Below are 27,548 nucleotides of genomic sequence, written 5' to 3'. Positions count from 1 at the left end.
CCAACAGAAATTAAAACTAAAAAGCAAGAACCATGACGCAGAGAAAACACATGACAGCACCCCAGAATCAGCAAGAAAGAATATCAACTTCCAGCATAATCCTTTTAAAAATTAGTTTATCTACCACTGGCAGAGTACATTTCCCCTGCAGTTCATCTGTCCTTGGCATTCAAGGACGGAGGGAGGTTATGCTGTGCTGGGCTAACAGGCCCACAGCAGGGCCATCCCCAATCCACCACCAAAGGCTTAGAGAATACACCACACGGCACTACAATTACCAAAGCACTGCTAGACCTAGTCCGAGAATGGCCACTGGCATCAACCACAGAAGGACCAACAGGAAGTGAGGGCAATGAGAAAAGCCACAAAGCAGGAAGGAGAGGCCTTTGCATGGGGTGGGGTGTGAGGGGACCCTCAGCACTGCCCTGGCAAGAGGCAGGGGAGTGTGGGGAGGAATCTGGGAAGCTCTGGGGCAGCAGGAAACACCCTGACAGCAACACCACCCTTAGACGAAGCCCACATGCTTGACAGATATGAACATCTCAAGGGCAAACAATATCCTGGGTTTCACCAACTCGGAGTTTGTGAGGAGTGGGGCACACTCCTGACAGAAATCCCAGGGAGTCAGGAGGAAGGCTCCAAGCACAAACTCTCCGTCAGCACAGGAGTGATCAAACTCTCCATCAGCACAGGAGTGATGCGAAAACCACCTGTCAGTAGGAATTGCCATTTCACTTCTAGTACACTAGCGTTAGAAAAATCTTTTTTTTTGTTTGTTTGTTTGTTTTTGTTTTTAAACTCGGGCCAATAAACCATCAAAGCAAGACAGGGGCATTTAAATCTTTATGCTTTACACAGCTGCAGTTTTTCTAACAGACAGACAGCAGCCATGTGTTTGTCACCAAGTTTAAAATATTTGTAGCATATTCTTACTAGTTTTTTAAAAAGCTGCTGAGTCTTCTATTAAAAGTCCCTGTGGTTGTCAGTACTGTAGAGCACTATCCTTGCAGGATAATGGTCCTCACCCTCCTCGGAGCCACTGTGACTCTCTGAATGAGAGCCTCAAAGTTAGGCCTGTTGACTGTTGACCTCCCCTCACAGAAGGAGGATGGGGAGGGTCACCAGACCCTTGTCTGAGAGTCTAGACACTCCATCCTGCACTTCTAGCCAGCTAAAAGCAGTTCTGCCTCAGCTGCAGGTGCCTTATGGTCTCAGAAAATGCTAGAGTCCAGAGAGTGTGGAGTATTAACTGAAGAAGGGAATCCATCTATAAGGGAGTTGTCACACACTTCCTGGTGGTGTTGCTGTTTTGGGGTCAGCCACACTGACCTCTCTTTAAGTGACCTCTCTCCCATTTCTACAGACAAGCCTTTGGGTCTTGATGGAATAGTACTTTGGTGTTTTGTGGGTGCCCTGTCTGGGGGGGAGGGAGGAGACATTTGGGTTGCCCTGGGAAATGTTCACTCAATGACCTTCCTCTGTCAGACTCTGAGTTTCACTCTGTAAGCACAAGAGTTCTTATTAGTTTAGGGTCCCCTGTCAACCCCCCCAGCTCACCCACCAACGGACATCACCCTGTCAGGAGAACACTATTTCTCAGCATACATTCTTAGTGGCCTTTCTTCCCTTGTAGCTGCTGCTATGACCTGAACCCCCACCCCCAAACTCCCTGTATTGAAATTTTAACCTCCACATGATAGCATTAGGAGGTACAGTCTATAGGAGGTGGGTAAGTCATGAGGACAGAGCATCAAAAATGGAATTAGCATCCCTGTAGAAGAGGCCTAGAGAATGCTAGCTAGGAAAATATGACACAGGAAGATGCCACACTTGGGGAGCAGACATCACGTTTACCAATGCCCTGACCTTGAACTTTCCAATAAACACATATTGCTTGGATAAACCCAATCCATGACTGTTTGTAGCAGCCCAAAGGGACAAAGAAAATTATAATTAGCTTTAAGTTCCTTTGAGGTTTTCACTGTTACATAAATAATTGGGTGTGGACATGATATCATCATTAGCCAGAATATCGTCCTGGAGTTTAAGGTCAGCTATTTCCACCCCCTACTTCCAACTGTCCATATACTCCCTAGATCCTAGCATCGTCTTTAAATTTTCTGGCTTTTTGCTGTTAGATTTCATGGTTCACCATGGAGCACCACATGGAGGTGCAAGGGCATGGCAGAGACAGCAACCGGGCTCTGAAGAGGAACTCTTAACAGATGGTCCTCAAATGGCAGAAGCGCTTGAGCAGGTAGGGAGATCACATGGGAAGCCAGACACCAAGAGGGGTCAAATTTTGGTCTTCCGTAACCACCATTCTGTGGGAACTCACTGGGGCTCTCTGAGACTGTGGAGAGCTATGCAATCTGTTCCAGAGGCTTTACTGAGTCACTTCCCCCTAGGCACCATCTCTTAACATCATCATCCTTGGGACCAAACTTTCAACACATGAGCCCTTAGGAAACAAACTACATCCAAACCATAGTACTAGGTTTCTCATAGCACATGGGAAGATTCTGGAGGGACACCCTGAAAGTATGTGCTCAAGATGACCAGGAGTAAGATGTATGACGTTTGTGACCCAATCTAAGTCACACAGAGTCACTTCTGTTACCTGAAGACAGCCACATGTCCCCAACCCAAGAGGAGAAGCATGGGTTCTGCTTCTCACTGAGAGGAGAGTCAAAGAAAGGCATTCTGACCATAGCCATTCTCTTCCTCTCGCCTTAAATGTACTCCTCCTGCAAGGAGCCCCCAAGACTCACTGAGACCACTGTCCCAGGCATCACGGCTCATCTCTGTCACACACCATTTGAGCCCTCGCCCAGAGAATCCGGTCTATAACTAATGCCCCTCCCTGCCACTGATGCGCAGTTGCTCCGAGTTTGGAAGAGAACTGAGCACCTGGCAGTGTGGTGCTGCCGCGATTGATAGACAGCTCACACCGAATGGCTGCCATGATAGACAGCTCACACCGAGTGGCTAACTTCGTAACCCACAAAACTGGAAAGTTTTGAAGACATGGTTAGTAGAAGTCAGATACGCCTCAGGGAGGGCTTAGAGGAAATGGAGAAATATTGTCATGCTGGGAAAAAGGAACACGCAGTAAAATGTTTTGCTATGATGCTACGCTGGTTGTGGGAAGCAGGAAAGACAGGCAAGGGAACTTGGAGTTACAGGTAACACCTATGTGTTTCTTCTTAGAGGAGAGCCGAGGAGATGGCTCAGTGGGTCAAGACTCTGATGCCCAGAAGCTGTGGGAAAGCTGGGCGCAGTGGTTTATATCCAAAGATGGAGATCTGGGGGTGGACGGGAGACAAGCCACACTGGAGTCTCACTGGCACCCAGTCCAGCTGAAACCAGACTCCAGATTCACTGGGAGTCTGTCTCAAAACACAAGGCCGAGAGTGATGGAGGAAGACACCTCATGTCAGCCTGTGGCCTCCACATGCACGTGAAAAGGTAAGCACGATTGCTTGCACACACACACACACACACACACACTGTGAGAGGGAAGGTGAACAGAAGAACTAATAGTTCTAGTTACAACTAGAGTTTAAAGAGAAAATATTGAGCCAGGACACTCTTTCCAGTCACTGGTTTAAGATTCTCAAGGTAAGAAAAGATTCCTGGGTAAACACTAGATCCAGGGATCCATCAGGAAAATGTCTTGGGGGGGGGGGATGATGACAGGGTGAGATATAAAGCCATGTTTTAAGACTCAGAATGAGCACACACTTTTAATCCCAGCACTTGGGAGGCAGAGGCAGACAGATCTCTGAGGCCAGCCTGCTCTACATAGTGAGTTCCAGGACAGTCAGGGCTACATAGAGAAACAGCGTTCAAAAAAAAAAAAAAAAAAAAAAAAAAAAAAAGAAGAAGAAGAAGAAAGGAAGGAAGGAAGGAAGAAAGGAAGAAAGGAAGAAAGAAAGAAGAGAAAAGACAGAAAAAAAAAAAACCACTCGGAATGTGGTGTGTTACATCATAGTCTCTTTAGGCAAAGACCTGAAGATTTTAAGGGCATACTCCACTAGCCTTGCTACTAAATAATAGATTGCTGAGACTGTGAGGCATTAGTCCCAGAAGCCTCGAGGAGAATACAAGATATAGCCAGGCTTATCTCACAGAGATGGGCCTTTAACTTGTATTTAATGAAAGAGGTTTATAATGGGCACATAAAAGCACACAGTATTTCTTGTGGGTTGTCAGGGTGGACTGAGAAGGATAGGGACAGTCTGAGAGGAATATTCTTTCAGGCTTGCAGGATTCTGAGGGCAAAGAGTGAGCTGCTAAATCTGCTTATCCTGGCCAATTTTATGTCACCTGGACACAAGCTAGGGTCACCTGGAAGGAGGGAGCCTCGGTTGAGAGAAGGCCTTCATAAGAGCAGGCATTTTCTTAATTAGTGGTTGGTGTGGGAGAACCCAGTCCATCCCTGGGTTCTGGGTTCTGTAAGAAAGAAGGCTGAGCAAGCCAGTAAGCAGCTTCCCTCCATGGCCTCTGAATCAGCTCCTGCCTCCAGGTTCCTGCCCTGTTTGAGTTCCTGACCTGCCTCCCTTGGATGATGACTAAGGATTGGGAAATATAAGCCACCCTCTCCTCTCCAACTCACTCTTCCCCATGGTGTTTCATCATAAAAAATAGTACCCAAACTAAGACAACTTGGTACCAGGGTTGTAGGGTATGGAATCCGGGCTTATGAAGTATTAGAGGGAAGTTTAAAGACCGTATTGGGGTAATTTGTTATTGTGAATTAAGAATCTGTGGCTCTGGTTAGCTGGGGCTGAAGAATCAATGGTTATTAACAGAACACAGACTTTGCTGGGATACTAGATGCTGGCTGGCCAGAGCTGAGAAATTAGCAGTGGTTAATAAGAGACCAGCATTGTGGAGGTGAAATCTTAGGAAGTGCTTCCTAAGAGCCAGCACACTGAAGCTGTGTTCCAAAGGCGGCCAAGGTTGTAGTGAGTGCTGGCAGTCAAACTTGGTAGTGTTACTGTGTAAGGAGTACGGTTTTTTACTCCCGCCGCCACGCCAGCCCCAAATAAAGCACAGAGACTCTGTATTTGATACAATGCTATTGGCCAGGTGCTAGTTTCTTATCGGCTAGCTCTGTCTTAATTATTAACCCATTTCTATGTATTTCCACGTGGTCTTCTTACCGGGGAAAGGGGCCAGGGTCTCATCTCCCCAGTCTCTCCATCTTGGCTCCTCCTTACTACTTCCTCTTTCCTCCTTATCTCCTAGCCCCTCCTATCTTCCTTTCCTATTGGCCAACAGTGCTTTATTCATTAACCAGCATGAAAAACATTTACAAAATGACATCTCCCATCAGTACTGGTTTTGAAGACATCAATGGGGTCACAGAGAGCAGCTGAGGCTTGGCACTGTGAGGGGCCAGGAGAGGCCATTGGTGAAGGTGCAGCCTCAGTGGCAGCTGAAGGCCCAGGACTGAAGGGCTCATGCAGAGAAGTTGAGGCATGGCGCCATGAGGAGAGCCTAGGAGAGGCTTTGGTGAAAGTGCAGCCCAGTTGCAGCAGACAAGCGCAGTTTTTAGAAGATGTCAGAACCATGGGATGACCACCGAGAACAGCGGCAGCCATGGGATGGAGCCTGCCCAGGCTTAGCAGACAGGCTACGTGTGCTTCAGAGGGCAGAGCTAGGAAGTGACCCAAGCCCTTTGGAGGAGCCCAGGAGATCGTGAGTGAACCCCAGACATTGAACACTGCACTATTTACACAGATGTGATTTTGGTTTGGCTTTAATCTGGTTCTGACTGTGCCCTGGATCTTCCCTCTTGAAATGAGAAAGCATCTAACTTATTTTTTATTATAACTGAAGCTCACAGCTGAGAGACTTAATTTTTAAGGAGATTTGGGGTTTTAAAAAGAGACTTTAGATTTTTAAAGGAGACTGAATTTTGAGGTGTTTTAGTTTATAAAGACTGGGATTTTTAAGTTTGCAAAATGTTTTATGTTGTGATGTTGATGTTAATTTGTGATCTTGGAGATGAACAAGGAAGGAAAGGCTGTCTTGCTAGTGATGGGTTTGTGTGTCAAATTGACGAGGGCTCAATTGTCGTGGCTAATTTTCTGTCAACTTGACCCAGCTAAAGTTGTCTGAATGGAGGGAACCTCAAATGAGAAAAAGCCTTCATAAGATCAGGCTGCAGATGAGCCTGTAGAGCATTTACCTTATCAGTGATTGATATGGGAGGGCCCAGCCCATTGGGGGTAGAGCCACCCCTGGCTGGCCTTCTTGAGTTCCATAAGAAAAGAGGCTTGGCAAGCTGTGTAGAGCAAGCCAGTAAGCAACCCCCCTCCATGGCCTCTGCATCAGCTCCTGCCTCCAGGTTCCTGCTGTGTTTGAGTTCCTGTCCTGGCTGGCTTCGATGATGAACAATGATCTAGAAGTGTAAGCCACCCTTTCCTCCCCAGTTTGCTTTTGTTCATGGTGTTTCATCATAGCAATATGCCTAACTAAGACACTTAATCTGCTCACAGATCTCCCTCTACTTTGTGCTGACCTTCAAGTTGCTTTACCCAGTGGTTTGCAGCAGAACTGGTGCTGTGTGACATTTAAGCATTAAGTCACAGAGACCTTGCAACCTCCTTTCCAACTCTTTCAAAACACCACTGCCTGTGCACAAGCCCAGCCTAGCCTCCTAGAAGATGAGACTTCTCAAGGAAGGAGGGAAGCCTTGATACCTCACCATCTCGGCCATTCAGCCAACCTAGCTAAGGTCCCACATATGCTATGTGATGATCACCATCTGTTATCAGCCAAGCATCATTCTTTACATTCTCTACCTGTCACTCCCCCACTGACCCCCCACCCACCCACTCCCACCCCCCACTCCCACCCCATCTCCACTACATACCAACAACAACCTAATGTAAGCACAGAAAGGAGCCTCGAGGAGTTCATTAGCCAAATTGCCAATCCACAAAATTGCAATCAATTGATTGCAATAACTGATTATTGCTGGTAACCACTGAAATTCAGGACAGTTTGCTATATATCAATAAATAAGCAAGACAGCCTTCAAAGGTGTGCACTTAAGATCAAGCTCCCTAAAAGTTTAAATGAACTGAGCAAAATTCAAATAAACAGGAGAGAACAGAGTGAGCCAGAATCCAGGTTCCCCCACCAGCAAGTCAAAGCTCTGTCATGATAGCATGCTGCTTCCTGTCAGCTTTTCAACTACTAAAGAATAAAAGAAAAATGGAATGGAATGTCCTAAAGGAACTACGTAAAAGGTCAAAAGGAAGTTTCAGCAGTGGAATATTCAGCTAATCATATCATTCAACTTATACTTAAAGGAATATTCTCTACATATACTTATCTAGGTGCATTTTGACATATATTAAGCTATATGCATCGAGTTTCAAAACAATAACTATTTTAGCACATAAGAAGCATCCTTTCCTAAGATGAAATCACATGAATTACATCACCATTCACACTTTTCTGTGACTAGACTTCCCCAGAACTACACATAAGCTTCCATTTCAGAGTCCCGAACAAAGACATATGACGGTGAGCAAAAGCAGCCACGGACATGGAGGCCATGAGGACATTGCAACCTTTCATGCGCACAGCACTCCCTCTCTCCTTCACAAATACACTGACATGTGCACAGAGGGCAACCATGGTGCAGAAATGAGGCAGATGTCAACGGATGAGTTTACACACAAACACAGGGAATCATGCCCCATCACACAGAAGGTGTGCGCTTACCTTTTTCTGACATATAGCAGATATTTCAGCTGTAAGGGGAAGGCACACAAAATATCAACAAAGAAAGAGAGCCCATTTTAAATAAGGGCAACCATGAAGAGTAATTTTAAAAATACAGTCTTAGTAACGCAAACCAGTGGACCTCGTCCAAAAGCTTTGGATTTGCCTCGTGAACTGCCGTCCACATTTACTGGCCTCCATTCCACCCCCCAAAGCACAAAATATCTCTTTCTCGCTCTTCTAGTAGTCTTTAAAGTTGTATTGCATGCTGTAACTATGTCTCCTACTCTCACGTCTAATCTAACCTTCTCAAATATATTAGGGAAGTCAGTCAGGTTATAGCCATACAACTTTGATCTCATTGGACAGTAACACTCGGAAGACTTACTGGGGACCACTGAGGCAGTCAGTGATGAAGCCCTGAGAGCAACTAAGGACTCTGAGCTTCCTGATTCAGCTCTTTGCATGACACTGATGTAGAGTGATGGGCTATGCTTAGAACACCTCCAGGAGATGGTCTGAAATGTCAAGACTATAGGAAACACTTATCAGAGTCTCCTCTGACTTGAGCTATCCATATTAACTAGTGCAAGGCAGCCTTGTGGTTACTTATGAAAAAAATCCCTTGTCAAACATGAGTAGATCCATTGGAGCAAGACAGTCAAACTGCTGTCTACTAATAAGACTGACTTTTAATGAGTGCATAAGAATTCTTTTCAGTTGGCATAGCAAGTGTTTCCATGGAAACTGATATCTTGAGAGTAGCTGAAAGTAATTTTTCCGAGAATCTATCACTATTTCCCTTAAAATAGTAATGCCCCAAGAAATGGGCTGACACTTTATTTATAGAATAGTCCGTGTTACACTAACTCAAAAGATTAAAGGAAGGTGTTTCCCAGACCCTGCCTGTAAATTAGGAATTAATGGATACAAAATCAGTAAAATGTATAACTTGGTGTTTAAAACTCATTTTATATAACCTTTTGATAACCTATTCTATGCACTAAATAATCTGATGTGAATGTCACACCTCTAGGTAGATAAACTACAGCTCTGTCAGTTCTTCCCCAAATAAGCATCATCTAAAAATGAGGGCCAAATTCAGAAACATGCTTGATATTCAGCAGGCATTAGTATCTTGGAAACTGAACACAGTTACATGTTCCTATAGAACCAGCTACTCAGGAGACAAGGGGCTGCTTGAGACTGGGAGTTTAAGCCCTACTTAGACAATATAGCCTATTTGGTTATGAAAACAAAACCAAGCCATCCAGGGAGGGTAGGCTATGCTGTGTTCAGTACTCGGGAGATAGAGACAGGAAATTCAAGGGTTCAGTACCAGCCTAGTGACATCAGTAAGAGCCTGTCTAAAAAGAAACTAACAAAATATAGCAGCATGTATTTCTGAATGTGGCTGTCCAACATCAGGGCACCAGAGGCTCCTAAGAAAAGTGGCCCGATTTATGCCTCTGTCCACACTATAAGCCTAACTCTTCCTACAGATGAAATAAATTTTCAAAATGTCCCTGGAAGGCAGTAGGGAGTGATAGCATTGTGCTGCGTTATGGGGCATTCATATTGATTTCTGTCTTAAAGTTGAGATAACCGAGTATTAAAAGTTGGATTTCGAAGAAGTAGTATATTCTAAATTAAAACAAGAGCTCGTGGCCAGTGTTGGCATCCGGCTTCCCATGGCCTCTCCTGCTCATCCCTTCACTATCTATAGTCACAGTCTGAGCTGTGTGCACGAGCTGGGGTCATGATGCCTCTGGATTTCCTACCCATGTCTATCATCAGCACTCCTGAGCATTCTTGCTTTCCCACACAGCCCTGATAAGAAGGTTGGAATACCCACTTCTCCATGTGAGATGACCTATCAACTCCTAGCAGACTCCAATAGGCTTCAAGGGGCTTCATACATCTTATCTTTTTATTACAACAAACTAGATACACTTTGTCCCCATCACACTGATTGGGAAACAAGCTCTCAGAGCAATTACAGAACACTGCCCCCCCCCACAAAAAAACACAGAGCCAGTAATGGTAGCAAGAAAAAAGGACTAGGGTTCGCTTTCTGACCTAGCACAACAACGAATCATTGGTAGCATCTGTTCTACACACAAAATATTCCTCAAGACACAACTCAGCAGGGCTTAAGTAATGACGCTGGTTGTAATATCTAACCTTAATTTTTGGTAGAATTGATAGCTCCTTCCCTTGTTATTAAGTGTTTAGGCAATATTATAAGCAAGACACTGATATAATGCTTCAGGTCAGCGAATATTCCTAAAATATGAGGCTTTGGTTGCTGTCTTTATAAAATAGCACAAAAGGAGATAAATCAACCATGTCATTAGCCATGATTACTCATTATTCATCCTTTCCGAAGAACACCTTACCTTGTGGCAGGAGAACATCAATCAACCACTCGCTGTGGTCCCTAGGAAGAAAAATGAAATTGGTTTCTGAGCTTCGCTGGAATGTTCCCCCTGCACATGCCCATCTGTGAGTTATACACTTCCGATCAAGGCATTTCATAGGAAGCATGATTAAGGGCACTATCCTGATAAACTTTTAAGGCATCTAAAGCATTCCAGTCAATCTATAAATTACAGGCATCTCCTCATATTCAGTTGTCCTTAAATGATACTTTCCAGATGTTAATCATGCCAACCAAAACACAGCCAAAATACACAAAGCTGAGTGAGGCCATGAAGGACAACTAATAAGGACAAAGAGCCCACTGGAGCGGTGGCACGCTGGCTTTGGAAACTCCAGGTCTCATCAGCCTCAAGCTTTCTCCTTCTTAGGGGAGCTGCTTCTAAATCAGAGCCACTCCATCCCATGGACTTGCTTTCCTCTGTCCTGTAAAGACAGATGTGCCAACTTTTCCAAGCTGAGATTGTCCAAATAACAGCTTGCCGTATTAAACATCAGACAAACTAATCTCTAAAAACCACAGCAAGGCTAGCAGGAAAGTCGAGTAGCCAACAACTTTCCTTGCCATCTGGTTCAAGGACTCATACCTACCCTGCAATCCTCTCGCTGCATTCTTCACAGAGATACAGTGGAGGTGGCTTATCACCCAAAGCTACCGACAAGGAAGGGTCTATACACATCTGAAACAAATGACAAGACAGAATCACCTTTCCCACTCCTATGTACCACATCCCCAACCTATGAGACGCATACCACACGTGGACAATGGCAGACTAAGTATCCAGGTAGAATAAACTGTTTCAGTAAACTGCCATTCCTGTGAAACCACTGCTCTGCTGAGGAGCCCACACCAGGGATGCAAATGTGGCTGCCAGGGTTCCTCTGTCTGGCTATTTGCAATTCAAGTGAAAACACTGTCAAAAAAATCTTCCTTCCTGCCACAAAGCTGAAAAATCCCCTTTCTCGGGCTGCTCAACCACGTTATGTGGGTGACAAACAGTGTGATCTCTCTTTAGGAAAAGGAAAATCCATCATTAAGATTTCCAAATCATTAACTGACATCAAAATGCTGGCAATAGAGACAGCCACAGGAAATCTAGCTTGAAGGGGTGCCTTTCCTCACTCCTGAACCTCAGCTATGACTCACACATTCACTGTTCAGCTTCACTTTCTTTCCGCTGACCACCTACAGCTCATTTACCCCCAAGCCTTGTTGTCTAAGCCCAAACACAGAGGCACAAGTGTTCATGTTACAGTGTCAGGGTGTCTGGTGTTTTGAGTCACGCCAACAGTTAGGTGACTAACTGTGCTTAAACTTTGCACCAGTTAGTTTCTAGTATTTCCAAAAGCCATCCTGCATTCTGTGCCCATGTTCGGAAATAATATGCCTATGATCTAGCCAAGTGCCCAGGTATGCCTGGTACACAAACCCTTCTGGAATGTCACTGTCTCTAGCTTTTTTTTACTGACTTGAAGGAGGAAAATGACCCACATTTACAACCCCACTTACAATGCAAAGCCAAAAACCTTGAGTTGTTTTAGTGATGGGATCAATATCAAAAATTGCTAGATTTAAGTAATTAAGCCAACAAAGTTCATAAATTGCACATTAGCTGATGCTAACAATCTACTGTGTAATATTTCCTATGCAAATTTCATAATCCTTTAGACACACTGAATAACTATTGTTTGGTCTTCAAGATTGGCAGTTTTTCCACAGCGAACAAAGAGTAAGTATTTTAGGTTTTGGGAGCCATATTGTCTCTGTCACAACCACTCTGTAAGCAGATGAGCAAAGCTGAGTTCCAATGAAACTTTATTGACAGTGCAAGCGGCAGCCGCATTGGGACTGGCAGCATTAGCAGCAGTACAGTTTGCTGACCCTGTCTTACATAGTTCTCTGGGCTTCAGCCAATTTCATAAAGTGAACTTTACATGGAGCCAGGAGTAACTGAAAGTGGAATGTGATGTAAGACTAAGATGTTAAGTTTGTTTTCAGCCCTATCCCTATGGCAATGGTCGGCTCTTACAAATCCTTAAAGCCTCAGACCTCAGCGGTTAGGGCAGAGTGGTCTTTGCTGAGGACTCGTGTGTCCCCCTGAGCTTCCCGTGCACCCGTGCAGATCTGAGCACTGTTACTTCACACTCTTACCCAATAAGTCATCGAAACGTCTGCCAGACAAAGGTAAGTTTTCCGTTCCACTCTAAAGGAAATTTTCCTGGGATGTTAGAATGGTCGTCATTAGAGCCTGGCTACCTGACTTTTGACCTATTAGAGTACTTACTTAATATGCCTGGTTAGTTCTGTTCTACTAATATGTTTGTGTCTGGCTGTTGCATGAAGAGAAACAAACAGCAACAAGAAAAAGATGGTTTGTTAGGCCAGGCACAACACCCTTAATCCCAGAACTCTCCAAGTAGAGGCAGGTGGATTATCTTGGAGTTTGAGGCCAGCCTGATCTGCATAGTGAGTTCTAAGCCAGACAGGGCCTTATAGAGACTCTGCCTTAAAAATAAATAAATAAATAAATAAATAAAAGATTGTTTATAATCCATGGCCTATGTACAGGCTCAGGAAAACAGATAAGGAAGAATTTGAAATACCTCATGCCAGTGACTCACCCTCATTCATTCTGCAGTGACATTTTTTGTGGGTATTGCTGGCTGTTTTTCACTTCCAATGTGAACCTTTATCTAAATAAACTGAATCTGTGTCACACTGTACCTTCTCTCAGCTCTCCTTTCCAATACGCCTCAGGCGTGGGAGACCATACGTCTGTGTACTCTGTGACAGTGGGGGCAGCCACTACTCTTCACTTCCGTGAAGAGTAGACCCCACTGAGCCACGCGTACTATAGTGCAAAACATGGCCCCACATGGGACGCATTGCCCAGATTGTTAGTTTTCTAAAAAGTGAAACACTGGAGATTGTCAGGGAGGTGTGCAAGAAAAATGTCTTCTGAGCTGTAAACATTTGAATGTACTGAACGCCAACTGTTTACTTTCAAATGATGAGTTTTAGATTTAAACAATTTCTAGATGAATTTCATCTCAATAAAGAAAAAACGCCAAAGGCAGGATGGTTGTGCCTGGCCTCCAGGACTGAGTTTTTGGCATAAAAGTAAGGTCAACCCAAATAAACGGGCTGGGCTATCTGCCTAGAAGAGGAGAAAATCTAATTTCTCCGTTCTGTGATTAGATGGCCAGAGAGGATTGCTAACCAGGACGCCAGAGGACTCCAGAGAATGTGGTCTGGCATAAAAGTAAGGAAAAAACAACTGAAGAAACCTGTACCAGGCAAGAAGAAAGGAGACCTAAAAAAAACGGAAGTAAAGGGAGCCAAGTGGGTCTCACTGCTATGAAAAACCACCATTTCCATAAACCACATGTGAGCTAATGTCTTTGTTCATAGCAAAAAAAAGAGATGCTGAGCCCTACATCGTCTTCACCCCAGGATGGAGTTACATAAGAATATGCATCACAAAGCATGTGCTTCTGTCGGTGGCTAACACTCATCTACTCTTTTGTCAGAGTCGGTCAGTCTTCCATCATTAAAGGCAAGCATCCAATATGACAACACAAGGAAATCCGCATCACACAGCATACTGTTAGTCCTTTTGTAGTTCCCAGGTCTCACTGTCCCTGTCCTTTGTCCCTACACAGTGGCAGTGCTGGTTTTCTATTATTTAGGCACCAACACAATCTGCCTGGACAAGGGACACAAACCAATGAACCCAGTTTCTCAAAAGTGCCTGTAAATGCTCCTAACTTCAGCCAGCACCCACTCTTCACAGTGTGACATTAACCCATGTAAATCCTAACCTGTTCAAGCTACCCGTGTGTCCTGCGTCCAACAAACATATGATGAGCAATTTTGTTTTGTTAAGACATGTGATCGCTCATCTGAATATCCAACTTCAGAGACTCGGTTTCAATAGGATTGAACAATAGAAAAGAACGAGGCTCTGTCTCTAGCTTTATGCTAACCACCCATTGGCTCCATGGAAGTTTCCTGACCACTAGTGTGACCTACTGTGTGCCTGGATCCCAACACCTCCCAGTTAACTATCCACATCCACGATTTGAGCTAGGACTTAACAACTCTGTCTATTTTTGTCTTACCATTCTCAAATTTGCAGTCGCATAGAAAGAAGACCCTCTGAAGTGATACCATATAAGGAAGTGGGGGCATTTCTAAATGTTTTGGCTCAGATAGAAGTCAGCTAAGACGAGGTCTACATCAGTATTATTCTGATAATGAACTCAATGCTATACAACCCTTGGCTGTGAATTCACAGCCCTAGCTCACAGACACCATCGTCACTCTTGCCTGAATACAGTTGGCGTTGAACTCGGCAGAGCTTGAGATCCACCACAGAGCTCTGCTGTACAGAAGTGCATGCAACTGACTCTGTTCACTCAGCACTTTACTACCCGAACCACCGAGAACCCAACCGTGCCCCAATAGTGGGAAGCAGTACCTTCACAGCTGGCTTGTTAATTGCATTGTGGCATTCGATGTGTTGGCAGTGGATGGGATTCCAAGCTGTAACGCAAAAGAGAGCCAGTGAAGATCTCTCCCTGAGACTGTTTACGCCCCAGTAAAAAACATAGTGGATAGTTTACTAGTTTTCTTTCTCCTAAAAAGAAATGTCATCACATGATGTCCTACCAGCATCAATCACCTATGAAAAAAAAGTAAAAACCAGGCAAAGACATGGTGGCTCCATTACCTTCCCCAGGAAAGAAAGCCAGGAGCAGGTGGCTTACAAAGGACCATAATAACTTCACAATGCTATGGCACTGGTGAGTTCTCAGGGTGCCGCAACAATACTTTCACTGGATTCCCTAACAGCTCTACAGGTAGATATGGCAGATTATTCAGCCGTTATTATTATGTGGCTTGATATGGTCACAGACTGGATAAATGGAAGCTGAGACTAGAACCTGTGTTATGAGTAGGTTTTGCCCTGCAGGCCTGGTCCCACAGCCGCGCCAGCCCCAAATAACACACAGAGACGCTGTATTAGATATAATTCTGTTGGCCAGTTACTTGTTTCTTATCGGCTAGCTCTGTCTTAATTATTAACCCATTTCTATTAATCTAAGTGTTTCCACGTGGTCTCATCTTACCGGAGAGAGGGGCTGGCGTTCTTCTTTCTCCATCCTCCATCTTGGATCTCCTCCCTACTACTTCCTCTCTCTTCCTTATCTCCTAGTCCGGCCTATCATGCTTTCCTATTAGCCAACAGTGCTTTATTCATTAACCAATACGAGAAACATATTTACAGAATGACATCTCCCATCAAACCTGCAATGGCTAGGTTCCTGACTTTGGCTACTGAGCGGAGCGCTATGCAAAGTGTCCTCTGCTTTTAGCACCAGGAGCTTTGCAAATGGAAAATGACATGATGAGTCGGAAGCGATTCTCCACCATTCTGTCCCCCCCCCCCCCTTCTGCTTCATATGGAGACTGGAAAGATGAGTGTCTTGCCTGAAACACTGAACCTAAGCTAGTCTGCTGATACCTGTACCCAAGTTCCTAACTCAGCATGCATAAATAATGAGGGAAAATATGAACTGATCAGAGATGAACCAGGATGCACTCATACCCAGTACCTGCCCTTTACCCAGTCTAATGCGCTTACCAGCACACTGTCATTTAAACAGTGTAAACCGTGTAGGACCCTTTCTGAACATCCATATTCTAATCTTATAGGACAACAGGACAGTTCATTTTAAAAGGGGGCAAGAAGCACTGATTAGAAAACATTACTCTAGTTATAGAGTCATATTGACTTGCTTTGAGGGAAAAAGAAATGAGTGAGTAAACTAATCATCTGAGTACCCGTAATCAGATTTCTTTCCAATGGGTCATAAAAGCAAGATGTGAAGAATAGCAGTAAGTTTCCTTCTGCGATGAAACATCGCAGTCAACTTTAAACTGTAACCTGCGCAAATACATGAGACAAATGCCCTGTTTCCCAACCCAAACTCAAGAACGACATAACTAATCCACTACAGCATCCTTTCTGCTGAGTTCATAATGAATCTTTAATCCTTCTTCCCACTCCAGTCACCCACCACAGGTCAAAGCAGGGCTGGCATACACAGTGGCATCTGCTGACCCTCCCGGAGCCCATCTATTATGAGAACAAGTCATATTTAAAACCTATCTACAGCTATGGCAGAGTCACAATAGCATATGCAATAGCTGTGATACCACACCAGGGCTCTAATGACTTCTGCTCTGTGGGTAAGAGAGATGTATAGGAGGACCAATTCCTTTCCTCTCATTTTTTCTTTCAACCATTTTAGCCATGTCATTGAGTTAAGAACAGGTTCTAGGAAAGTCCACTTCAGTAATGTTTCTACAACTTTGATGAAATGTATTAACCCACAGATCAGGAAGTTGTTGTCAAGACACAGCAAAGGAAAACACATCAAAATGTATTAATATCATATTGATGGAAAACTTTTAAAGCAGCCATTAAAAACCAAAGAGACATTTCTTAGAGGAGAATAAAGATAAGAATGATCACTGATATTTTCTTGTAACCAATGCAAATTAGGACATAAGTGATCTAGAAGTTTCCTGCCTCCTTGCTAGCCATCATAGTGCTGGACGGTGCAATGCAAACTGTTGGGGAAAACTACCAACAGTCTCACCCAGCCTTAGGCCTCGTGTACAATACTAACCAGCCAGGCAAGATGCAAGCTATGTGACCTCTGTTATGAGTGTAGGCAACCAGCTCCTGATTGCATTTAAGGCTCGCTCCACAGGAGGGAGTTAACATCTGCTACTACAAACACAGTCAAAAGACTGCAGCTGGCAGAGGGGAGGGAGGGTCATAAGTGCTAGTGTGGAGCTATCTTGCAAATCAACAAATGCACATGATACGCTCATCAAACCGCCTTCTAAATAACTACATTTATGCCATGGGTTAGTGCTGCTATAGCTTTGATTGGAGATGCTTTCATTTGCAATGGACAGAAGTCATTGCAAAGACTCATGGCTGATGTAAGTGACCAGAAAAGGTGACTGTTGAATGTTCAGTTATAAACGGGGTGTACGGGCACATGCTCACGCGGGCACACACACGCACGCACGCACGTGCGCGCGCGCGCGCACACACACGCTAGGCTCAAGGGACATCATGGAAGAAGGGGCAGAAAGACTGTGAGAGCTGGAGGAAATGGGAGAGTGGTGAGGAATACTGACTTCCAGGTACAACAGGGGTTGAACTCACAACAGCTGTGATTACCTGCTCAAGAAAGATCTACACAAACCCTAACAACCTCTCACAGAGAGGGAAAGGGACCCACAGGGCTGAGGATTTATACAGTGAATGGTTGGCAGTGGAGGGAAAAAGTTTTCTGGGTGGTGGAGCCACTGGTAAGGTTCCCATGTTCCTGTAAGCAACCTCTCCTCCATGCACCTGTGAGCAAGCAACCTTGCTGAACTCATTAAGTCATCAAAAGAAAAGGCTATGAAGTAGAAGAAGGTCTAGCTGGGAAAAGGAAAGAAATCAGTGGCAGTTGGAGGAGCATAAGAGATGGTAGTGGGATGAATGAGATGGAAAAATTTTTGTATGTGTATGAAAACAGCACACTGAAATCCACTATTGAGTATAATTAATATATTCTCCAAATCATTTTTTTAAATTCACAACAGAAGACATTAGAACCACATCTTCCATAGGTCCCTCAAAAAGTCTCAGCTTAGAATTCTATATCTAATAAAAATACTCCTCAGAAATATATACTAAACAAAGGCTATTTGGATAAAGAAGAAAAGGAAAAAGTGCCAAGTAAAAATGCATTTTTATGTCAACATATAAATCAGTAATTATCATCTGAAGGTAGACTGTGAAGTTAAAGGTGCACAAACCTTACAGAAAAAAATTAAATAAGTAAAAAACTGTTAATCGATTATAGACATAAAATTGAATATTAAAAAATTAAACCCAAAAGTAAGTAAATAACCAATGACCCTAATCATAAAGCAATGGGACAAAGATGAACCCACTCCTCAACAATCACATTGTGAGTGACCTGGACGATGGGCACATTGCATATAAATTATCTAAAAGGCAGAGATTGTGAAATGAGATTCTTTCAAAGCGCATGACTCTATTATATGCAGATGAGAAACACTCAAAACACACAGAAAAATGGATAAACAGAAAACTATGCTGTGTAAACACTCAGAATCTGGAGTCCCTACATAAATGTCAGGCAAGCTGACCCCAGAACAAGCAACATGAGCAGGAAAAAGAACATACAGATGGGAGGGCCAAGAGAGCAAGGCACAGATCAACCATGCACAGATGCATTTGCTAAGTGGACAGAACAGGGAAAGGAGTCAGTAACTACAGCTGTAAGTTTCAACAGTCCTTCCTCAATTCAACAATTGATGACATGAAGCAACAGAAAGTCAATAAAACTGCATAAATGAAACAAGATTCTCACACAAAAATGAATAATAACACGATTCTTTGTACAAGCACCCTGAATACATACTGTTTTTAACTACACAAGTAACATTTACTAAGATACACAATAAGAATCAAAACTTTAGCTGGAATTACAGCAAACAAACAGGGTTCTTAAGTTCTTTGATAACACTGGAATACAACTGGAGATCAACAACACAGAGGTTTCTGGAAAATCACTAAGTATCTGCCAACTTGCTGGTGGCACAGGTCTTTAATCCCAGCACTCGGGAGGCAGAGGCAAGCTGATCTCTGCACAGGTCTTTAATCCCAGCACTCGGGAGGCAGAGGCAAGCTGATCTCTGTGAGTTTGAAGTCAGCCTGACCTACAGAGTGAGTGCCAGGACAGACTCCAAAGCTACGCAGAGAAACCCTGCCTCAAAAAACCAAAAAATAAAATAAAATAAAATACTTCTAAGCAGCACACAAGTTAAAGTTCTCCTTCAACTCATGCTATAATTCATGTAATTAACATTCACAAGAAATGTTAGAAAGTATTCAATACAAGATATAACAAATTCCTGATATACATAAAAATTTCACAAGATACAATGGAAACAACATTTAAAGGGAAATTCATAGTTTTAAATTCTTATGGGAAAAATACAAGAGGTCTAAAAATATTTGGGCTGTTTCTCTATGAAGTTGGAAAAATACAAAATCAACTGTAATATTAAAAAGAGGAAGAAAATAACACAGACACAGACAGAAGAAAATAACACAGACACAGACAGAAGTTAATAAAGCTAAAATCAGAAAAATAGTACAGAAAATGAATAAAAGTAAAAGCCAGTTCTTTGGGAAAATTAATGAAGCTGATAAGCTTCTAACGATCCTGATAAGAGAAAGGGGGGAAAAAACCCAAGACAATATTAAGTTACCCACATCTGAAATGAATGATAGGGTTTCTGCTGTAGACACCAACAGATCCATACACTGGATGAAACGCCCAGAATCTTCAAAAGACACAATTTTAAAATGTGTCCCAATAAAAACTATCAATTCCAAGTAACCCTACAACTGTCACAGAAATTGAATTCACAACATAAAATCTCCCTGTTAAAGACAAAACAAACAACAACAACAAAAAACCCTGAGTCCAGATGGCTTCAGCTGGAATTCAGGATTCCATGGAATACCATTTAGACTCGGAAAAGAGAAATTCTTGAGACTCTTCTAAACCCATCTCATGAGGCTGGAATTACTGTCAATAGGGCTACATGACAATTAAAAAGCTATAAATGCCCCTCATAAATACAGCTTTAAGAATATTTAACCAAAAAATTGGCAATAAAATACAGCATGACAATATGGAGTTTATCCCAGAAGCTCACAGTTGGTTCAAAATGCAAATCAAATCAATGCAATTGGCCATATTAGGAGCATAAAAAGAGGAAGTCATATGGTCAGTTCAACAGAAAGAGGAAACATTTATCCCAAACTGACCTTCATTCATTAAACATTCTCAGTGCAGAACAGACAGGAATCTCCTTAATCCGATGTTCAAGAAAAACATCCGTAGGAAAAAAAAAAATCATTGCTAACTCCATGTTTAATGGTGAAACCTCAGTACTCTCACCCCATAGCTGGAGAGGGCAAGTATGTAAAGAATGGGGAGCAGGGCAGGAACTGAAAAAAGGATGGATTAGAACGGAAAAGGAGCTTGAAATATCCTTGTTGGGCCACAGAGATGGCTGAGCAGGTAAGCGCCTGCTACTCAGGGTGCCAATCCCAGAGCTCATGAAAATAGGGATGCAGAAAGGGCAGGCACAGCAGCCAGTCTGTAATTCCAGGCTTGGAAGTGGAGACTGGGCATCCCTAGGGAAAGCTGGTTAATAAGGTTAGCCATATCAGTGAGCTCTGGTTTTGACTTCCAGACCCTGCCTCAGTAAATAATGGCGAAGAAGGACTGAGGGAGAAAATCTGAGCACATGCACCTACACACACATGAGCACACATACATACACACAAGCACACCACCCACAGAGCACAGGAAAAGAAGGGGGGAACAGATCTTTATTTTCAAAGCACATAATAATTTTTAGAAAAAGTCTTAAACTCACAGGTAAGATGGGAAGGCTAGCATTCGACTTTATGAAGGTTTCAGGTTAAAAAAAATCACTTCAAAATCAAGTCATTTCTACACGTTAGCAACAAACAAATAGAATATTAAGTTTTAGTATTAGTTACAATAACAACCCCAGCTATAAAATATTGCAAATAATTTTAACAAAATACCTTTAACATCTATTTACAAAAAAATGAGCAAACATTGCTGAAAGAAAGTTTTAAATACCTAAATAAGGAAGAGATGCTCTGTCTGTAGATTAAAAGACCCAATATTATAAAAGTATCAATCTTCCCAAATTAACCTATCTATTCAATATTCAAGTTCTTATGAAAAACCCAAGCAGATTATTTTATAGAAATGACAAGGATGGTGAAGATTCAAAAGTTATCACATGATTTCAAAATATAATTTATCCTGTGGGGTGTGTGCATTTCATGTGTGTCTACATATGCACACACATGAGTATGCATGTGAAAGCAAGAGATCAACACCAAATGTCTCCCTCAATTTTTTTCTCTCCATCATATGTTTTGAGACAGGGTCTCTCCCTGATCCTGGAACTCACGAATTCAGCAAAACTGGCCAGTCAGTAAGTCTCAGAGATTTCCTGCCATCTGCCTCCCCAACACTGAAATCACAAGTATGCACTCCCAAACCTGACTTTTTACATGGGTGTTGGTCCTCACAGTTAAATGGGAACCATTTTACTCACTAAATAAACTGTCTCTACAACCCCTCAAGATATACTATGGAGCTGAAGTGACAGGGTATAGGTATGGCACTAGGAGAGACATAGGAAGAAAGAAATACACCATTTTAGAAACAGACCTGAAAACTATGTGGCCAATTACTTTCCAAAGAAGAAAATCAAAATCAATTCAGTGTGAAAAAGATAACAGTTTCACCAACTTGAGTTGGAATAACTGGGTCTCTTTAGGGTATTCCTGAGGAATATGCCAAAACAATTGGAAGAAAAGCAATAATGCACACTTCATTAGAGAACAGAAATTCTTGAAAAAGTACCCAAATTTTGCATTGGAGGTGTTTCATAGGGAGCCAGTGAGGTCCTCAGTGGGTAAAGGTGCTTGTCACCAAGCAGGAGGACCTGTGTTCGAGCCCAGGAACCCACATAGGAGGAAAGACTCAAATGTCACAAGTTGTCCTCTGACTACCACCGTGTGCTATGGTACATGCACAGGTACATATATGCACACATACAAAATTAATAAACAAATATTTAAAATTAAAGAAAGTGTTTCACATTACAAACAAACATCAAGGAAAAGATATTCAACCTCCAAATGTTCGTGAAATTTTTAAAAACAAATGAAGAAAAGCAAGGAGATTTCTATAAAAGACAAAAAAACACAGTGGTCAAAAAATCTTCTCCCATCATTCTACATATCAGAAAACAATGAACAAATACTTACACATCTTTCATGGTGAAGCAGATTTTTCATGTATAAAGCCATAGGAAGACTTTTTAAGTATGCTCAAACTTAAAGAAAAGAAATAAAAAGTATATTCTATTGCTGAGAATATTTTCTTTACAGTTTAGTGACAAAATGATAACCAGGGGATCAAGATCAGCCTCTCCTGGACCATCAAGCTCCAGGCTTGCCTAGGCTTCATGAGATGCTGTCTCAAAACACCACACAAAACAAAATAAAAATGTTGTGAAACACACAAAAGACACAGAAAATGTAACCCCTAACAGGTGAAGGAGGTGAAAAGGAGATGTAGACTGACTCGGAGTTAGGAATAAGGATTTTAAAGTAATTGCTTTAGGCTTGTTTAAAACTATAGACAGGTTGTTAAAAATGAGAGTTCCAACAGAGAAACGAAAATTCTATTAAAAAGTACTAAAAGAAATAGAACATATAAAATCAACAATTCAGTAGGCGGACTTTTAGAAGAAAGAAGAGATCCATGAACTGAAAGACAGGTCAATGTAATCACTGAAGTACAGCTTGTTTGGCATGCGCGGGGGGGGGGGGGGGCTCACGTTTCTGTGGGTGGCATGTGTGTATGTGGGGGAGAGGGGCGCGTACTAGTGCACATGTGGAAGCCAGACGTCAACTTGAGTGTCTCCTTCGGTCGCTCTTCGCCTCATGCTTGAAAACAGGGTTCCTCACAGAAGCTGGAGCTGACCCCCTCACTTCAAGGAGTTCCCTTCACTGCTTCCCAAGCTCTGGGTCACAGACATAGAGCACCCTACCCAGCTTATCATGTGAGTGCTGGGATCTGCAGACAATCACCACGCCTGTGCAGCAAGCCACTTCTCCAGCCACCCTCCATTTTCTCCTCTGGAGGTAATACTAAACACCTTTGAGTCGCTGGACAAGAAAAGGAAAGACTGTCTGGATAGGATGACATCCAAATTCCTGTGATACCAACAACTGGCATAAAACCACATACCCCCAAAGCTCAGCAGATCCCAAGCAGAGTAAATACAAAGACAGCCACACTCCAAGCATGAGAAACTATTAAATACCAAATACCAGGAAAGATGAAATTTTAAAAAAACAAAATGTGCTACACTGATTTCCTCTTAGAAACAGCAAACCGACATAATTAATGTTAAATGATAAAATCAATATTCAACAATTACAAAGAAATCAAGGGAAAATCTTTAAGATAGCAGTAACTCAAAGATGTACAAATTATACAATACTCCCCCGTACACCACAAAGAAAGATCTAGTGATACAATTTTTAAATAATCTGAGTGCAAGTTAGTAAAACTACAACACATAAGGACTGGAGAGATGCCTCAGCAGCTAAGGCTACAGGCTGCCCTTCCAGAAGACCCAGGGTCAATTCCCAGCACCTGTGCCAGGCAGCTCATACCATCTGTAACTCTAACCCCAGGGGATTGCTCCCTTCTTTTGGCTGCTGTGGACCTCAGGCACACAAACGGGGCACAGACTTACATGCAAGCAAAACACACATACACATAATGACAAAAAATTACAAAAGCATTTATGAAACTACAGATTGTCAAAAACCTGTCCAATATGGTAAATGTAAAACTTACAGGAAACTAGTCTTTTATAATAGATAAATAGAAATCATCTTAATGTTCAAATCAATAGTCTAAGCATCCTTTCCAAATCTTAGAGAGAGAGATAAAATTCAGCTCCAGGAAGTATTAAAAGATGAGAGCGTAACCTTTATCCAACTTCTCCGGTTTTGATTTATTTTAGTTTATATGAGCGTTACGATAAAATTTCAAGATAAGGGCTTTAAAATCCTGGAAATGAAACTTCCTGAAACCGATCGATAGATGCAGATCCCAAGAGCTGACATCGGGTGAAAACCCCTGCAGCTAGGAACAAGCTGCAGGGTCTCTTCTTCCACTTATGAGCATGGATCGGACCTGCTCGGAGGGTCTCAGACCAGGAAACAAGGAGGGAAAAAGCAGGGAGTGGGTACAAGGACTGGAAAGGACTGGCACGGAGAGTCTGCCTAACAGACCCAGACAGGACCATGGAGATGCTTCCCAAGCCAGCCTGGGAAGTCCTATGAATCACCCTGAAAGACAAGTAGAAATGACAGAACTATGCCAAGTATCCATAGATAGATGATAGATAGATAGATAGATAGATAGATAGATAGATAGATAGATAGATCAATAAGGCTTTTTACCTCTAAATTAGCAATAACCAATGGTGTACATCCAATAGCAGCAACAAAAATAAAGTTCATAAAATACTTTCAAGGAGTATGAATAAGATGATTACCACTTAGAACTGTATACATAGAGAAAACACATTTAAGAGGATCTTACATTCTAGGCCAGGCTTATATGCACAGTAAGACACCTGGGTCTTGCTGGACAGTCAGTCAAGCCAAATCAGAGTTTCAAGTTCAATGAAAGATCCTGTCTCAAATACTAAGGTAGAGCCATGCACTAGGGCACATACCTTTAATTCCCACACTTGGGAAAAGAAGCAGGTGGGTCACTCTGAGTTTGAGGCTAGCCTGGTCTACAAAATGAGTCCCAGGTCAGCCAAGGCTATTTAATGAGACCTTGTGTCTTAGATAAGGTTTTTACAGCTGTGATGAAACACCATGACCAAAAATCAACTTAGAGAAGGAAGGCTGTATTTGCCTCACACTTCCACACCATAGCCTTTCACTGGAGGAAGTCAGGACAGGAACTTAAACGGGCCAAAACCTGGAGGCAGACACTGATGCAGCTGATGCAGAGTCCATGGAGGGAACTGCTTACTAGCTTGCTTCCCCTGGCTTGCTCAGTCTGCTCTTTTATAGAACCTAGGAGCACCAGCCCAGGGATGTCCCACCCACTGTGGCCTGGACCCTCCCCCATTGATCAACCGATGTAAGACATTGAGAAAATGCCTTACAACTGGATCTCATGGAGGTACTTCCTCAACCGAGGCCCCTTCCTTTTTGATGACTCTAGCTTGTGTCAAGTTGACACACAACCAGCTAGTACACCCTGTTGGAAAATAAAAATAAGGTAGAGAGTGACTGGGAAAGACAGCTGGCGTTGGCATCAACCTCTTGCCTCCACATTCTCATACACGAGCACATAGATACACATGAGCATTTACACATGCACACCACACACACCCACACACACACAAACATGTACATACAGAATGAATACATTATATATTACAAAATATGCTGTCTGACCATAGAAGAATGAAGCTATAGCTTGTCCTTATCAAGTATCTATAGGTCAAAGAACAAACCACTCAAGAGCTTGGAAAGCAGCACAGGAGTTTTGTCCTGAGCATTGAGAGAAGGGCAAGAATCACAGCATAACCTCACAAAATCCTTTGACAAAAGCCAAAATCCCTTCATGATTAAAGATTATGAAGACCTCAGGAACAGAAGCACGGTATCTCAGTGTAACTAAGGACACTTGTGACAGATCTATAGCCAACAATATACAGAAGGGGGAAATGGAAAATGTTTCCTCCTGACCCAGAAATGACACACAACTGTCCATCTTTTCTCTTATTATAATGCTTAAAAACTCAGCCAGAGTAATAGGCAAGAGGAAGAAACGGCACAAAGAGTAGATGAGGAAGTTCAATTATTCCTATTTACCGGCACCATGAGCCTCTACTTAAAAAGCCTAACAACGCCCCCCCCCCCAACGCACACATCTGTTATATACTTTCATTAGTAACAAGGTATAAAAGTTAATTTTTAAAAACATGAGTAGCTTTATACACCAAGAGAACTCCTGGAAAAAGAGATTGGTTAAACAGTCCTTATCATGGTAGCTTCAAAAACTAAAATAAAATACAAAGGTATAAACTTGACCAATGAAGTGACAGTTTCCTACAAAGAAAACTATAAAGCATGAAAAAAATATTATAAGACATTTGAAAAATGGAAAGAGCTCCCAAGTTTGTGGATCAGGAAAACACTCTGTAAACAACCCATTATCAAAAAGTGATACACAAAACTCAATACAATCTCCATCAAAGTCCAGTGATATTCTTCACAGATCTAGAAAGAAAAAAAAAAAAAAACACCTAAAATTCATAGGAAACACAAAGACCTATGAAATCAGCCAAAGCAATCCTAAGCAAAAAGACCAATACTGGTGCCATCATTGCACTTATTTCAAACTACAGATCCATAGTAACAAAAATAGCGCAGCATTAGAACAAACACACTGGAGTAGAAGACACAGAGTTTAACTCAAATGGCTCTAATCACTTCATCCTAGAAAAAGATACCGAAAACATACAATGTCAAAAAAAAAAAAAAAAAACTTCTTTAGCAAGTGATGCTAGGGAAAGCCGGACATCCACATGTAGAAGACCAAAACTGGATCCTTACTTCTTATCAGTCCAAAAATTAAACTAAAGCTTTAATGTGAGGTGAATCATTGGAATCTTCATAGGGAAGCATCTTAAGCATTAGGCATAGACTGTAACTGTGGTGATTTGAATAGAAATGGCCCCCAGAGGTTCATATATTTGAATGCTTGGTCATTAGGGGAATGGAGATACTTGACAGATGTGGCTTAGGTGTGGGAGTGGGTGTGGCCTTGGAGGAAGTATGTCACTAGGGGTGGGCTTTGAGGTTTCAAATGCTCAAGCCAGTCCCAGTGTCTGTCTGTCCTCCTGCTGCCTGCTGATCTGCATGTAGAACCCTCAGCCACCGTGTCTGCCTGCATGTTGCCACACTTCCTGCTAAGACAATGGACTAAACCTATGAACCGTGAGCCAGCCTCGGTTAAGTGTTTTCCATTGTAAGAGCTACTGTGGTCACAGTCTCTTCATGGCAATAGAACATTGACTAAGGCAATAACTTTCTGAATAAAACTGTAATATACTGGTAAATAAAATGAGACTTGCCATTGTAAGCTCATGTGTCAACGTCATACTGAAAGCCCTCTGTACAATTAATATGACTGATGTTAAATTATACATTTAAAAGAATCTATAAAAGTTTTGTGGATTAGAAAGGAAATATATTTTGTCCTATCATTATATGATACATAAAAGAATGTTTAATGAAGTTATTACAATAAATACACACTCCTAATGAGAGTGTGGATTAGCATAACTGAAGTAGGAAGCTGTTTATCATCATCTATTAAAACTGGGTACACGTATGCCTCTTACTCAGCAGGCTCATTCATAGGGATATATTTCATATTAAAGACATCAAAAAATGCTCAGAATAGCATTATTCAACAACCAAAAATTAGGAACAACCCAACAGCTAGAAGATACAAAAATTGTGGTACATGAATCTTATGGACAGTGTGTAGCAACAGTTATCCTTAGCACACAGATAACA

The 27,548-nt window shown here is 42.4% G+C and overlaps 1 protein-coding gene across 1 annotated transcript in view; it reads right to left on the bottom strand.

The window, feature by feature from the left end:
* Positions 1-27,548, bottom strand: part of Unc79 (unc-79 homolog, NALCN channel complex subunit) — a 191,916-nt gene that overhangs the window by 129,215 nt on the left and 35,153 nt on the right. Inside the window, exons 8-11 of the mRNA XM_051196519.1 lie at positions 14,667-14,731; positions 10,777-10,865; positions 10,146-10,186; positions 7,747-7,775 (exon numbers count right to left, since the gene is read on the bottom strand). Coding sequence (XP_051052476.1) covers positions 7,747-7,775; positions 10,146-10,186; positions 10,777-10,865; positions 14,667-14,731 — 224 coding nt within the window. The remainder of the gene's footprint in view (positions 1-7,746; positions 7,776-10,145; positions 10,187-10,776; positions 10,866-14,666; positions 14,732-27,548) is intronic.

Source organism: Phodopus roborovskii, unplaced genomic scaffold, assembly GCF_943737965.1.
Source record: "Phodopus roborovskii unplaced genomic scaffold, PHOROB, whole genome shotgun sequence".
Classification (NCBI taxonomy): Eukaryota; Metazoa; Chordata; class Mammalia; order Rodentia; family Cricetidae; genus Phodopus; species Phodopus roborovskii.
This window is presented reverse-complemented; position numbering and strand designations above follow the sequence as displayed.